Source organism: Corvus kubaryi, unplaced genomic scaffold (genome assembly GCF_017639235.1).
Source record: "Corvus kubaryi isolate FWS band 111438036 unplaced genomic scaffold, C.kubaryi_AGA036_p1.0 37284, whole genome shotgun sequence".
In the NCBI taxonomy this organism is placed as follows: Eukaryota; Metazoa; Chordata; class Aves; order Passeriformes; family Corvidae; genus Corvus; species Corvus kubaryi.
In genome coordinates this window covers 2,888,512-2,902,568 of record NW_024581088.1, presented here as the reverse complement: position 1 = coordinate 2,902,568, position 14,057 = coordinate 2,888,512, and the positions used below count along the sequence as shown (strand labels likewise).

The following is a 14,057-nucleotide window of genomic DNA, read 5'->3' as shown; positions in this document are numbered from 1 at the left end:
AGAGATCATCAATTTGTACAGTCCAAAGCGTAAACCTTTTACAAGCACAAACGATGTCAGGATCTAATTAACATAACCTGATTCTAACACCCTTTCTAAACGGAATAAATTATTTGGAAGAATAGTTGACTTGTATGTTTATTTCTATCACTGCCTGATTGTGTACTAAGTGCATGAGCCATAAAAGCAACATCTGGGCAGCTATGCAGTGTAATAGAATCCCCAAGGAGCTACAACCCTCAGCTACAGGTATATCTCACCTGCTTTCTTGTTGTCTGTGTGTCCCTGGAATGCTCTGGAGCCTCAGCTATGCAAGTCATGTTAGTCCTGCTGTGCTGATAAAACATATTTCTGGAAGGTGGTTCCAGCTGAAAGGCAGATTCACAGATGACACAGTCCAAAACAATGAGAAGTGTTTGAAGTGCAGGGGCAGAGGAGCAGGCATGCCTTTAGCATTATTCACTGGGGATCACAAGAGAGACACAGCTCTGCCAAAGGAAGCTGAAAGTCCAACTTGCTTGACTTTCTCATCTCCAAGCTGCATACAAAACATTAGTGTCATGGTCAAATAAAACATTCTACCATTTTAGGCACATTGCCTAATTAGAAGCCATGGTTATCTGAGAACACTGTTTTTGCAGCTGTCAGGAAATTAAATAACCCAAAGGTAACTTGGAATTAAATAAAGCTGTACAAACACATAGTCCAGCTCTGAAATCCTGACTCTGACAAGTATCCCCTCTGCTTTCCAAGAGACTCATCATCTAACTAGGGCATGCAACTATTGTTTTCAATCAGGCTATAGGATAACAAACACTGGTCCTTCTTGAGGGACTGATGCTGAACTTGCAAATCCATATATCAGAAGGCTGCCCTCTCACCATTTAAAAGCAGCAGCACCTCCTGAGGAAAGAGCTCCATTGCAAGTGTCTACTAAGAGAGCAATCAAGGACTGATAAAAGGAAATGTTTATACAGAAATCTCTGCTTTCATCTCATTTTCAACTACTTCTCCTCTTGCAATCCTTGTAACTTTGTCAGCAATCTAAAAACTAAGCTGGTTATACTTTTACACTGACTTTTTAAGAATTAAACAAAAAGGAGAAGTGCATTTCCAATGAGATTGGTGCAGTCTGTGAAATGCACAAAAATGTCCACTTGGAAAATCCGTTTCTGATAGCCTCCTTTCTTAGCTTTCTACTTCTGATTTCTGTTGCAAGAAACAAAAACCTCAGACTATTGCCAAAGTCTGAGTTTAAGAGAAAGAGACAAAGTTCTTGCCAGGCCAGACACTGACCCAGCAACAGAAGGTATTGCACAGGAAAGTCAAGTCTATATACAAAAGCTGTTGTAATATAAAAGCACAACTCCCACCTGGCCATGGACACAGAGGGATGATGGACTCGCTACCGACTACCTGGAGGATCATGAGGAAACTACAGTTTTACAGTGTCTTAGAACTGATATTCAGGTTATTGCAATACACTGGTAAATAAGGTCTGATTTTGAAGTGCAGATAAGCAGATGCCAGTTTGGGCTTCCAAGTTAAGGCAAAATCTGATTTGTCCCACAAAGTATGTATGTGACCTGAAACAAATCATTTGGTCTCCTTTTTACCAGTTTCCTCATATGTGGGAGGAAATAATTCTTACCTCACAGAGGTCTCGTAAGAGAGGAAGTATGAATACACTCCAAAAACAAAGTATCATTATTATGTTTGGCAAAAACGTGGAACACAGTATGGTAGATTCCAAAAATAATCATTATGTCCACTCTCACTGGAGAGCTGGGTTGGGAATACAAATCCAGTTTAGGCTCTGGTCAGTTCTCAGGAAATCAGGCTACTCTTTTTCTTCCTCTTCACAGGATAGCACACCACTAATAATACGCAAACCTGGAAAATTAAAACCAGATCCAATCTCCAAAAGCTCACATTTTCTCATGAAAATGAAGAAGGGAGCAGAAATTGGCTTTTTTCTTTATTGACAAGCAATGAAGATTAAAAGTTTGGCTCAAGATGTGTTCAAAGCATGGCTGTGGGTGCATCTGTCCTGAGTAGGATTGCTTCTTGAGTGTAGGGACCTTGATGCCCTCTCTGTGCTATGATCAAGAGCTAGGTCCTTCCCAATCTGTCATCCATGGCTTTTTGCTCCCAGTCAGGAAAGCACCACCATGGCCAGCCTCTCTTCACCCTGCTTCACGAGCAAATGGCAGCCACAGCCCAAAAGAACTGAGGATTTTGTCTCCGATAGTCCAGTAACAGGAACTGCGGAAATCAGCGGATTTCCCACTTCCTGACAAAACTTTCCCTGTGTTTCAAAGACTCCTGGCAAAGGCTTTCCTCACAGACTCTGTGTCTTGGTTTGAAAGACAGGTGTCTGCTAAGGAAGGCAGAAGCCTCCCTTGGAATGGCAGATGCAACCCCATTCCCTGTGAGTTATTATAATTTTGAAATCCAGGGGGCTTTTAGGCAAAGATGTGGGAAATAGGAATAACAGTTCTTTACTATTATATATCTGTATGTGTATAACCAGTCAAACAAACAGCAATAACTCTGGCAGTAACAGCGAACAATCCCAAACCCAGTCCCAGCCTTCTCGGCTGTCAGGCCCTTTCCCCTCGGGTGCAGTTCCGCTCGCAGCCGGCAGGGGCGCTGGCGGCTCCCGGTGAGCAGGGCAGGTGCGATGGTTCCCCCGCGGCTGCAGGGGGCGCTCCGGAGCGAGCTCGGGGAGCCCGCGGCACCGGTGCCCCGGGATCCCGGGAAGGGATGGGACAAAGGCTTCACAAACCGCTGGGCAGCCGATCCCGGTGTCCGGCCGGACCCTTGGGAACAGCAGGCTGGAACGGCAGGCTGGAACAGCAGGGACGAGCACAAATTCCAGGTGGCAGACGAGGTGTATCCCAACGGAGAACCCCCCGGAGGTCTGGGCAGGCAGGGCGAGCACGGCTACAACGCAGCGAAGGCTCGAAGCAGCGGCGGGGCAGGGCGGTCACAGCCCGGCTCCCAGCAGGGCAGGGAAGGTGGGCTGGGGATCCTGGGGTCTTTCTCCGCAGAACGAAAAATGGCCGAAAAAGAACAAGCAGCTTCTCTCTCTCTGAACGCCGAGACCAACTGCTCACAGCCCCCAGGTGAAACAAAAGAGCAGCCAAGTCCTTTGTTTTCCTGAAGTACTCAGCGATTTGTTCCCCTACCAACATGTATGGGGGGGAAAATTCCTTTAACAGAAAAAAACTAGGACTAAACTAAAACCCCAACATTCTGCAAGCCAGGGGTGGAGAGGACCTAGCCCAGACAGTCGAAGGCAATGTTGCTGGCTCTGGTTACTGCCAGCAAGGGGACGCAGGTAGCGTGTTCCACTGAAAAGCCACACCCACAGAAATAAAAGAGTAACAAAAGAAGAACCAATGCAGTTGGACTCAGGTTTACAATTCCTTCTGCATTTTCAACCAAAACAGCAAAAATGGTATTTTCTTTTTTTTTTTTTTTTGAAAAGACAGTATGTCAGACAAGATTTCACTGAACTAACAGAGTAGAGCAAATAATTACATTTCAAACAAGACTTGAAGATGGAGCCACTAACTTCCTAACTGTATGACTGTAACCTTGATGTTGTGAATCTTAATCCTGTGCAAGATTAAATGCTAAAATATGATATTTTTAAAAGATTATGTAACTTTTCCCATAAAGGGTATTTTTTCCCACCATAATCTCCAATCTGTTCCACTACAGACCTGATTTTTCTGTAGGCTGAAAGTGCACCCATTGTAATAGGGAATCCTGAGGGACAGAAACTACCTCAATTATTGTTATTTATAATGGCCCTTGCCTGTTACATTATCAAAGCATTTCCACATTTACTAATTAATCTTTACAAGGCCTGTTATGAGGTGATTTAATTGGATTATCCCTGTTTATCAGATGAGGAAACAAACACAGTGAGAGACTTGTCCAAGGTCAAACAGAAAAGCCTGCAGCAGACCTATGAACTTCATCATGGTGCTCTGGTTCCCTGTGTCTTCACCTTGCAATTGCAATAGCAAAGCTGCTCACTTGAGAAAGGCTTACTTGCCCATGGAGAAGCCCTTCCACAAACCCAAGATGACTGTGACTGTTAGGCCAAAAGCCTGAAGAAGACGATGGTTGGCCAGTGTGCCACCATCAGCTTAATACTGCATGCAAAGTAAAATCATCCCCCCTTTAACTGCACAAGAATTACATCAAAGCATCAAGCAAATTCTCCCGAAGAGAACTGTTAGTTTGGAGTCATGCACGTGCACCAGTCTGCATTCTAGAGTCAGATAGAAGGATTTCAACTGATTCTAGCGAAAACCAAAAAACTAGACACATTGCACTGGGATTATGAGTTACCCTTGATCCATCATTAGTTCTGGAGACTTTGTGCCTGGAAAGCTGGAAAAGACTGATCACTGGCATCAGGAAAAAATAAAGTTGATGAAGTTTTTGGGCACAAAACCTGCAACCTCTGCCTGAGAGTCTCTGTCTGGGTACAGACAGCATTTAAGTTTGTTTGGCTTTCCAATCTCACTTGATCAGGACAATCCTCCAAGCCTGTCAGGAAAAGAAATTTTCTCACCTTGATGAATGACTGGTGATCCTTGGGAAACCTGAGTCATCTCCTGCACTCATGAGACCATCTGGCAAACCTGCTCAAAGACCAGCCCTGGGGAGTGCTGTGCACTGGCGTTTTGCAACAATTACCACGAAAGAGATGTTTTCTCTGTTTGCAGATGATGACAGACTGGTTTTTTTCATGGGTTACTGAAGATTCCATTTCTAGACTGAGGTCATAGCATTTATGAGATGCCAAGGTGGAGGAAATCCACTTCCTTGTTCACATTATGAACTTGAGAAAAGTATGGCTTAAACCTAAAGTAGATTCACAGCTAGCAAAGATTGGGAACTGATGGTTGAATGTTTTTAGCCATAGGAAAAGGGACTCATCTTGCTGCTTGTATCATTGATTCCTCAGCTTTCCTTGTGCTTCACTTCTCAGCCTATGACAGGGGGCAACAGCACTTACCCATCTCTCACAGGGTGCTCCATATAAAGTTCACTTAAAAAGTAGGGAAAGATGACAAATCACAGTCTTACCTGCACTTGCAACATATAAATGCTTCAAAAGGTCTTAGAGCATGTGTTCAGCCTTGGCCCTTCCTTGCACATTTAGCACCCTGGCATCTCCTCACAGCTGGCAGACTACAGCCAGCTTCAGTACAAACAAGGCAAGCCACCCTTTCCCCTAAAGCCCACCCTTCAGAAAAAAACAGAAATGCACCAGTGGAAGAACAAGCAGATGGTCAAATGCTCTCTAGTGAAAAAATATAAGGAGGGCTGTTACTTTTTTGTTGAGCTGCATCCTGATCTTAGAGAGCAACTTAAAATTTCAGTGAATTGTTTCATTGTTTCAGTCAGAAAAGCTTTGTAGGTCCTGCATTTATGAGAGGGGTTGGTAAGAATGAGCCCTGGTATCTATCCACTCATTTATATCGGACCTTGGAAAGTGCTAGGAAGCAGCCAAGATGTAATAAATTTAAGGAGGAAATCATGGCCCGTCAAGTGGTTCAGGAAGAGAAGTCTTGGCTTTCTCACCACAGGCTGTGAAACAAAAATAGATATCAATACACACCCATCTGCTGGAGGAAACAGTGAAAAATATGTATTATTTATGCAGTACTTCTTTAAATAGGAGTGAGCAGAGAAACTGAACCAGAAGACTTTTTGTGGCAGGTTACAAACATAAGGAATAATATATGCTGTCAAAATTTGCAAACCCACTCACATACAAGCTTTAAGAGGAAGATAAAGTGCTCCTTTCCCCAGGTGACGCAAAGCAGACCTTGGAATATTATATATTTCTCATTTCCCTTCCTTCCCCCAAAAGTTTTAACCACCAAACCCTACTGCCTCTTGGGAGAGGGCAGAAATCCCATGTAATCACAGACCCCCAAAATGTTTATTGATCTATATCAGTAGAGATGCATTGCAGGAAAACCCTCCCCAACCTAGCACATATTTCTAATTAGGCAATAGTCAAATCCCCACATTTTAATTTGAATTTAGGTAATTAATACCACATTACTTAAAAACCTGAAAACCTCAGACAAAGCATAGTCTAACCATTACAGAGATCAGAAGAGAATTATTGTACATGGGTTTAGTAGAGAAAAACATGTTCTGCCTAGCAACCACAGGTGCTCCTGGCCATCCAGGGGAGGAATCTAGCATTATAAATGTCAGAAAGTAAATTATGCCACTGTGCCTCAGATACAAAGGCCTAGTTACTGGTCAATTAAAAACTAAAGAAAAAATAGTTATAGAAGGAATATTCAGAAAACCAGATGCAACTATTAGTTTGCTTCCCTCTGTATCTTTAAAGAAAGTTAAAGATTGCTCGTAGCTAGATGGGTTCTGTGCTTGGACTTATTTATAAGCTGTTTTCTCAGTAAAAGAGGACACTTTATATATATACCGTAAAAGTTTACGTTTAGGAAAAGAGGACACTGAAAGCAATTCACCATTTTGATGTTATTGAAATAGGAACTCAGTGTGCTACTAAGTATATGATGGCCCTGAATCCAAGGTCAGACAGGGTTGTCTGAGGATGATGGTTATCAAAACAAAGCACTGCCAGCAAGATGGCTTTTTTATTTTTATCCTTTTCTTAATAGAATGAAAATTTTTCTGCCACTCTAACTAGCTGAGATTTTTCAAATAGTTCCATTATTCTTAATGTACTGGGCAATTTACTGTGAAGTATGAGCTGAGATTAAGAACCTCCTCCTTCTAGAAAATGTGTCAATGAATGGATTTCTGGCCTTAGAGAAGTTACTAGCCATATCAGGCAGCCAAAGAAGGTTTAAGGAAGGACTGTCACGTCCATCTTGCAGATGAACCTCAGTGTGAGAAGACCAAGAGTCTTGCTTTGTGTTCACGGATCTGCACCTCAGAAGGATGTTTCTCACAGCTGCTTCAGTGCTGAAATGAAATGGCTTCTCCTCTCTGGTTCTGATCCAGAAGAGGTCAGTCAGGACCTAAGGTCTGCTGTCTGCAATAATCTACATGAAATGGGCTTGCCAGTTCTAGGAGAAAGAAGACCAGAGTACATGAAGGTGATGTGTGTCCCTCACCCCAAATTTCCCTGAACCTAGAATATGCATGTTTACAAATTTGAAAATCACAGTGATTCACTCCTCCCTTGACCCTATGTGTTGGTTTAACACAGTCTGGTTTTTAGTGGGTGGGAAAAGCTGCACTAAACTTCTGCTATGTCCAGGACAGAGCCCATCGCTGAAGGCTCTGACAAAGGGCAGATTGCTAGCCCAATTAGAGAAGTTGGTAACGCCTCTGTGATGACATATTTAAGAAAGGAAAAAGTGCGGGAAGTTTCTTTCATCTTCCCCTCTGAGGGGTGGCGATGGGGCTGCCGGGCCCTCAGAGGGGGCTGCTGGGCCTTTTTGTGGCGCGGCCGCCGAGGCCCTTCCCGGCGTGGCGGCTGGGGCCGGTTTTGCCCTTAAAATGTTTTTCCCCTAATCCTTATCTCAACTCATGAAGTTTTTTGTTTTAAATTCTCCTCCTCTGCTTAGCTATAGCAGAGGAAAATGAGTGAATAGGTTTTTTTTGTGGGTGCCTGGCGCTTAGCCAGCATCAAACCCTGACACCCTAGCACTTGATTTCTTTTTCCCTACTTCAATACCTTCAAAGTTCACTGCCTATATGAAAGACTGGACGCAAGGGACATCAACCAAGTGCCAAGGCCAGGAAGCCAGTAACCTCACCATGAAAATGTTAGCAACATGTTGCTTTACAATAATCCATCTTCAGAGCAGCTTCACCTGGGTGACAGACTGTACCAGGCTCCATTTATGCAGATGTTCCCAGTGCATATAAACAGGGTTTTCAAGATGACAGCTATGTCCAGGTGTGATGGCATGTGTTTCCTTTCAGTGTGTGAAAGCTAAAACCTTTGATGAACAGAGACTACTGGGACCAGCAAGACCACACACTAGAAGCTCTGTTCATCCAGCTGCCCAGAGACAGTGAGTCTGTCCTTGCTGCTCTCTGAAAAAGGAACAGACTATGCAGAGAACACAGGGATTATGGCATATCTGCAAATGCACAAACAGCTCCTGCTTTCAGCCAAACTTTTGGGAAAAAGGCAAACCAGCCAAACAAATGTTCCTGTATTTCAGGGAGCAGCAGCCGCTCCACCTTTCTGCCATGTGCTGGCTGTGCAGCAGGGGGATAAATGCCAGGACCGCACATGGCTGTTCAAGCACCCCACTAGCTGAGACATTTGTCTTCATGCAGGAGGGCCCATGACCAAACTTTCTGCTAGTTCATCTCAGTATCAGCCCGGAAAAGAGCTTTCTGAGCACAGTTCCCTGTGTTATTTGCTGAATAAAATTCTTCCTCATTAGCAGGCCAAAGCCCAAGAAATGGCCACTGGAACAAACAAGGTTCTGTGCAAATGTAATCCCCACCTCACCACCAGGGAATTAAAGCAAAAAATTAGGCTGTAGCTGTTCCCCTTCAGCATGATGAGTGCTTAAGCAGGTTACGGCTTTGCACTGTGGACATTTTCTGGGGAGAAGAAATAACAACTTCTTTACCACCCTGACTCCCTTGCTGCTCTCAGGGAAACAAGCCTAGGGATTATTTTTTGACAAAACAGTTAAGAATGTTTACTGCATGTCAGTATGTTTTAAGTGTTAACCTCAAGGATTGATGAAAGTGCCAGTATTTCTTCGGCCTGCTCTTTTCCCATCAGTGGTATTTGTGATGTGCAGGAGAAAGAGCCTGGCTAACATGGAAGATGCCATCTAACAGGACAACCTTCTCATTGCTGCTGCAGCAATAATTCATACAGGTGCCTGAGAAAGAAAGGTTCTCATTTTCCATACAGAAAAACCTGTCCTTCAGAGATTTACATTGAGTTTGTTAAGTGTTGCAAGAAAAAAAGTTACCTGGAAAGAAAAGAAAGTCATTTACTGTTGGACTTGCTATCTGAACTGCTCATCAAAGGTGAAGATTTACCCTGTAATTCTTGAGCCGAATTTGGCACTTCACTACTCAGGACAAGAAGCAGCTGATGCACTCGAGGCAGACATGATTGGTACTGTTTTGCAAGAAGGTGGGATGCTGGAACTCAGAGATTTTGATTCTGTTCAAGCCCGTGTGCTGATTACAGGCTATACAATGGGAAAGTGAACTTTATCTTGCTGAGACATTTTTAGCTAGACTGTGAGGGAAAGCAGGGAATGAAGCAGAGTCCTTTCACTGTAACTATATGTTAGATCCTGGACTTCTCCAGACTATGAAAAATTTACACCATACTGAATTGAGGAACAGGGATGGAACTGCACACAGGGCTAACTCTGAGATGAAGCTTTGGATGTGGTGGTGACAATTCAGAAAGAAGAACATGGGCTGGATACAAACCCAAAGGATATGGGGCTGTGGTAAGAGAGTTAGCAGGATGTGGTGTATACAGGTCTTGCCAGAAGATCATCACTTAAAAAGGAAAGCACAGAAAAGGTGATGAAGCCAGCAGCTCTGTGACACTACTACCCAGGTTGGGTTTTGCACCTGGCTTCCACACCATACTGTAGCAGAGGATGGCCGTAGCATACTCCCTCATTCCTATGCACTGTCTGGAAGTTTATCTTTTCTCCTGCAAAGCCCTGCTTTAGCACCCCAACTGCACATGGTGTATTTGAAAAAAACAGGGATGTTATATCCCAAAACCATGGCCCAATTGAAGGTACATGGGCACTGTGACTATCAGCACTAAATTCAGGTGCCAGAGAGAGCCAAGGTAGCAGAAGATTCAAACAGAGAGGACTACTGCTTGAATTGCAGCAGCGCTGCCTGGTTCACAGAGATAACCTGGGCACCAGTGGGACATGCAGCTTCTTGAGGACGGTGGTCATGCCAGACCTGGGATTTGCTCTGAGCACAACCAATAGTGCACAGTGCAACAGTCCCTCAGTACGGATGAGCAAGACCACTGCTTGAGCTCACCTTTGTTTCAAGCTAGCATAATTTCTAGAGAGATAAACAGCAGTGTAGCTGCTGGAGACTGTACAGGGGTGGCTGCAATTCAGCTTGTCACCAGTGACCGAATTGAAAAATCTGTGTCATGCCAACTGGGCAGAGAAACGAGTGCCACAGATGTCAGACAGACATGATGCTGGAGATGAGCATGCTCCAGGCATGCTCAGGGGCACCTGAACAGCTGGTGCCCCTGGCACCTGCTGGTTCAGTGACACAGACTCCCTCCTAAGAATGAGAATCTCTGGGTTTCTTGCTCTGCTACGTGCTGTGCCCCTTGGAAAATAACCCAGAAACTTTCTCCTCCTTTAGTGAGCGTTTGCTTAACATGAAGCTCTTAGAGGGAGGCTCTGAATCCTACTATTATGGTAAAACCAAATTAGAAGTAATTTTCCTCAATTGCCACTGATAACAAAAAAGCTGGTACTACCAATAGTAGTAAAATTCTTGCACATATGCCCCTTTAAAAAATATAACAAGGGACACTGGGAGCAGAACTCTATGTCACCTCCTCTTCTGGGAGCAAAAGTACATGGCATAGACTTTCAATCAAACCCCCAAACTACCAAATTATAAACATATATAGCTGTAAAGATCCATTTAGCATTCTCAGCCTAGTGATTAATTTATTAAAATCTTCAGGTACCACTGTACTGTACTAAAGTGTAGCTTGTTCTATTACATGTTTGTGAGTATTCCTGAAGCAGAAAAGGGCCTACTTCAGCAAGGCTACTGATCATAAAACTGTACTAAATAAAGATGGTGTCGTTTCAGATTTTCTCCTTGTGGTTTGGATATTACAAAACCATTGAATTTTACAGTGTAACAAGAAGGTTCTCAACAGTTAATTCCTATTCAGGAACAAAATCCTCTTTTTTCATATTTTAATGCATTTTCTCTGACCTCAAAATGAGACTTTTAATTCCAAACACAGAAAGAGCAACTGAACAAAAATAATGATAGCTGCCCAACACTTCCTCATTCCACCACCTCAATAACACTGTTACAAACAAAACCTCCACACATGATAAAGGTTATTACAAACTATTTCCATCTACAGAGCCAAACCATTCTCTACATCAGCACTTGCACAATGACAAGAATCTGCAGTTCTCAAGCACATACCAACCACCTTCTGTGACCCACCTTTGACCCTTTCAGCCACTCCAGGCAAAGATGGCACACTTCGTACAGGGAGAGCTGGGTGTAAGAAAGGGGGATAAATCACAGCTTTCAGTGATGAGCCAAAGGAGCCGATTCACAACTACACAGCATTGTGCTTGTGGTAGGGATGATGCAAACTATTCATCTTCAAGTGCTCCTTTCAAAGATAGAGGTTGATAGAAGCTGGAAATGCAAGATGTGGTATGCTTGTGGAGGCTTGGGGACACAGGCCAGCTCATTTTAATGCAATCGTACGCAGATGGTTTTGCTTTTTCAAGCATGCTTAAACTACTCTTTAAGACTTGGGTGTGATCCTCTCCCAGCATTCAAATATATTCATATTCCATATCTGAATTGCCTTGCACAGCATGGCAGCAGAGACAGTGTGCTTAAGTGATCAAAGCACCTTTCAGAGCTGTACTACCAGCACTGGCAAACAGACCTGTTTTACAAACATTTTGGTTTACAGTCTCAGCGAGATGACATGTTTTCCTCATCCACCCTCAGGCTGGATACCAAAGTGGCACCTGCTGACACTTACCTAGGAATCCCTCTTCATCCACAATGATAGTGTAGTCCTCAGGGGTTTCTGTGAGGCTGAAGAACTTGCACCTGGCAAAGGCAAATAGCAGGAGAACATGATTAGCAGCTGGACTGAGCAGAGCCTTCTCTTCCACCTAAAATGGAGGTGCTTTCCCATCCAAGCTGTGCTGAAGGAAAGAGTCACAGTCTGGTGTTTATGGAGAGGCCTGAGGCATTAACAGACCTAGATTTTATTTCTGGCTAACTCATACTGTGTGACCCACATTCTGTGCTGCCTGCCCAGGCACAATGGAGCTGGTAAAACTCTTATTATTTTTATTACTTAGTTCTTAGTTACTTTTCTTACCATATCCCTTAAGGCTTCCCATCACATCCAGGACCTGCTTTGTTGCACTGACACAGAGGAAAAAACCTTGCTCACTGACTGCTCACTCCAGCACCCTCCAAAAGCATTTCCACGGTTCATGTATGCACCTGCCTTCCCTTTTTGCCCACTGAAATTTCTTGCCTTATCAAGGTTTGACATCTAATCTCTCAGCCAAGCCCCAATATCTCTTCTTGCTGCTTTAGAGGCTTTTGCCACCAACAGACAGAATCCCAATTTCCTGTGCTGGTCCTCTCCCCTTCCTCAGGTGCTCCAGGTGAAGAAGAGTGGTAGCAGCCATCAAGCCAATTGACACAAGGCTGAGCTTCCCCTTGCCCAATCCCCTGTGGCCTCTGTTCTGCTCCATGCTCATCTTCTGACATCACAGGTCACGTGCAGCGCAGCATCCCCAGCTTGTTCAGCATTTAGCACAATGTCACCTCTAACAGGACATACAAATCAAATGTGACATGGGATTCTTCCACTGCAGACACACAAACAAAAAAAGCTTCAGCCTTAAGGCTTAACACCACATATAGTTGAAAAGGTTTTTTTCCCTGACACACCAACATATGTACAGCAACATCTATTGAAAAAACCCAGCTTCTATCCAGCTGGTCCCCAGCAATGGCAGGAAGGTTAGCATGACCTTTTGCAAACTCATGTTCACGTTCAGCAAAGCATCAGCACACTTCTGGGTAGCATCCCCAACACCCGCAGGGCTCCCAGCCCCTCCAGGAGAATGCCAGAGCACGTGGACTGTGTTTGCTGCCTAAGCCCAGGAGAAATTTTTCCCTCTAAATTGGGTGCAACAGGAAGAGCATGTGTCTCCAAGAACCAAAGAACAGGATTTCAGTTACACTACAATACTTTCCAATTTATCTGAGACAACCTACAGAAAATATTTTAAATACTAGAAAAAGAGAGATTGTTCTCAAGGCCCCCAAATTTCACCGTGTGTTCACAGTGTAATTTCTGCATGAAGCACAGTTCAGCAGGATTCAAGAACCAGGAACTACCAGGGCTTCTCAGCACTGCTGAGCATCTGTGTCCAAAAATCTTCAAGACTTCTGAAAGTCTGGAACCCCACACTGGTGGCTCAAGACATCTGTCCTGGCTTGCAGTGTATTCTATTCCCATCCTCATGAGCTGTTGAAACCAGGTGGGGCAGTGTTTCCTTGCCTCCTCCCCCCAGACCATCTTTCTGTTAATGGCCCATCATTGTCCTGCCGCCTGACTCAGAGATAACTCCCTCCGGACCATCTTCTGTTAATGAGCCTAATCAACACTTGGCCTCATGACTCATTACCTGTCATAGGTTAGCAAGCATAGTCCCGGAAGGGACTTGCTAAGGGGTGCTTACAGTTTCCTCTGGGAACTGATAGAACCTATCAGCTGGCCAGTTTGAATATGGACAATTCTCTAAGCCACTTAAAGTTGTGATCACCTCTGTTATCCACATTTAAGAATAGGCAAACTCCCCCCCCAAGCTCTCTCTTGTTTCCGGTGCTGGGACAGGTGGCTGCGGGGCCCGAGTGGGGGCCAGCGGGCCCGGACAGGCCCTGCTTGGGCCAGGCCGGGCCGGGCCACGGCCATCCTGGGTTGATGGACCTGTTCCAGCCATGGAACCCCCCCCACTGCCTTGCCGTGGGCAGCCGGAGCGGCTCGGCTCTCCCCCCTCTCCACTGCGATAAGAAAAATTCAACATTCCAGCTGCAAAGCTGCAAGGCCGAGGTGAGATTAACCCTTTTATTGCTGTGAAGAGCTGAAAACCTGAGGGAAGAGAGAGAGGAGATGCTTAAAGCTGAAAGTCTGTTGTGAAGCTATGATATATCAGAGTATCCTGTTGTAATTTCATGAAGGCATGGGGGGTGGAGTGTTCAACTCGTAAGCAAAAGCACCTGTGCTAATAGGC

At 44.5% G+C, this 14,057-nt stretch overlaps 1 protein-coding gene across 2 annotated transcripts in view; it reads right to left on the bottom strand.

Annotated features, from left to right (window-relative positions):
- Nucleotides 1–14,057, bottom strand: part of CASTOR2 (cytosolic arginine sensor for mTORC1 subunit 2) — a 144,824-nt gene that overhangs the window by 57,372 nt on the left and 73,395 nt on the right. For both annotated transcript variants that reach the window (XM_042025879.1, XM_042025881.1), the window contains exon 2: nucleotides 11,777–11,847. In XM_042025879.1, coding sequence (XP_041881813.1) covers nucleotides 11,777–11,847 — 71 coding nt within the window. The remainder of the gene's footprint in view (nucleotides 1–11,776; nucleotides 11,848–14,057) is intronic.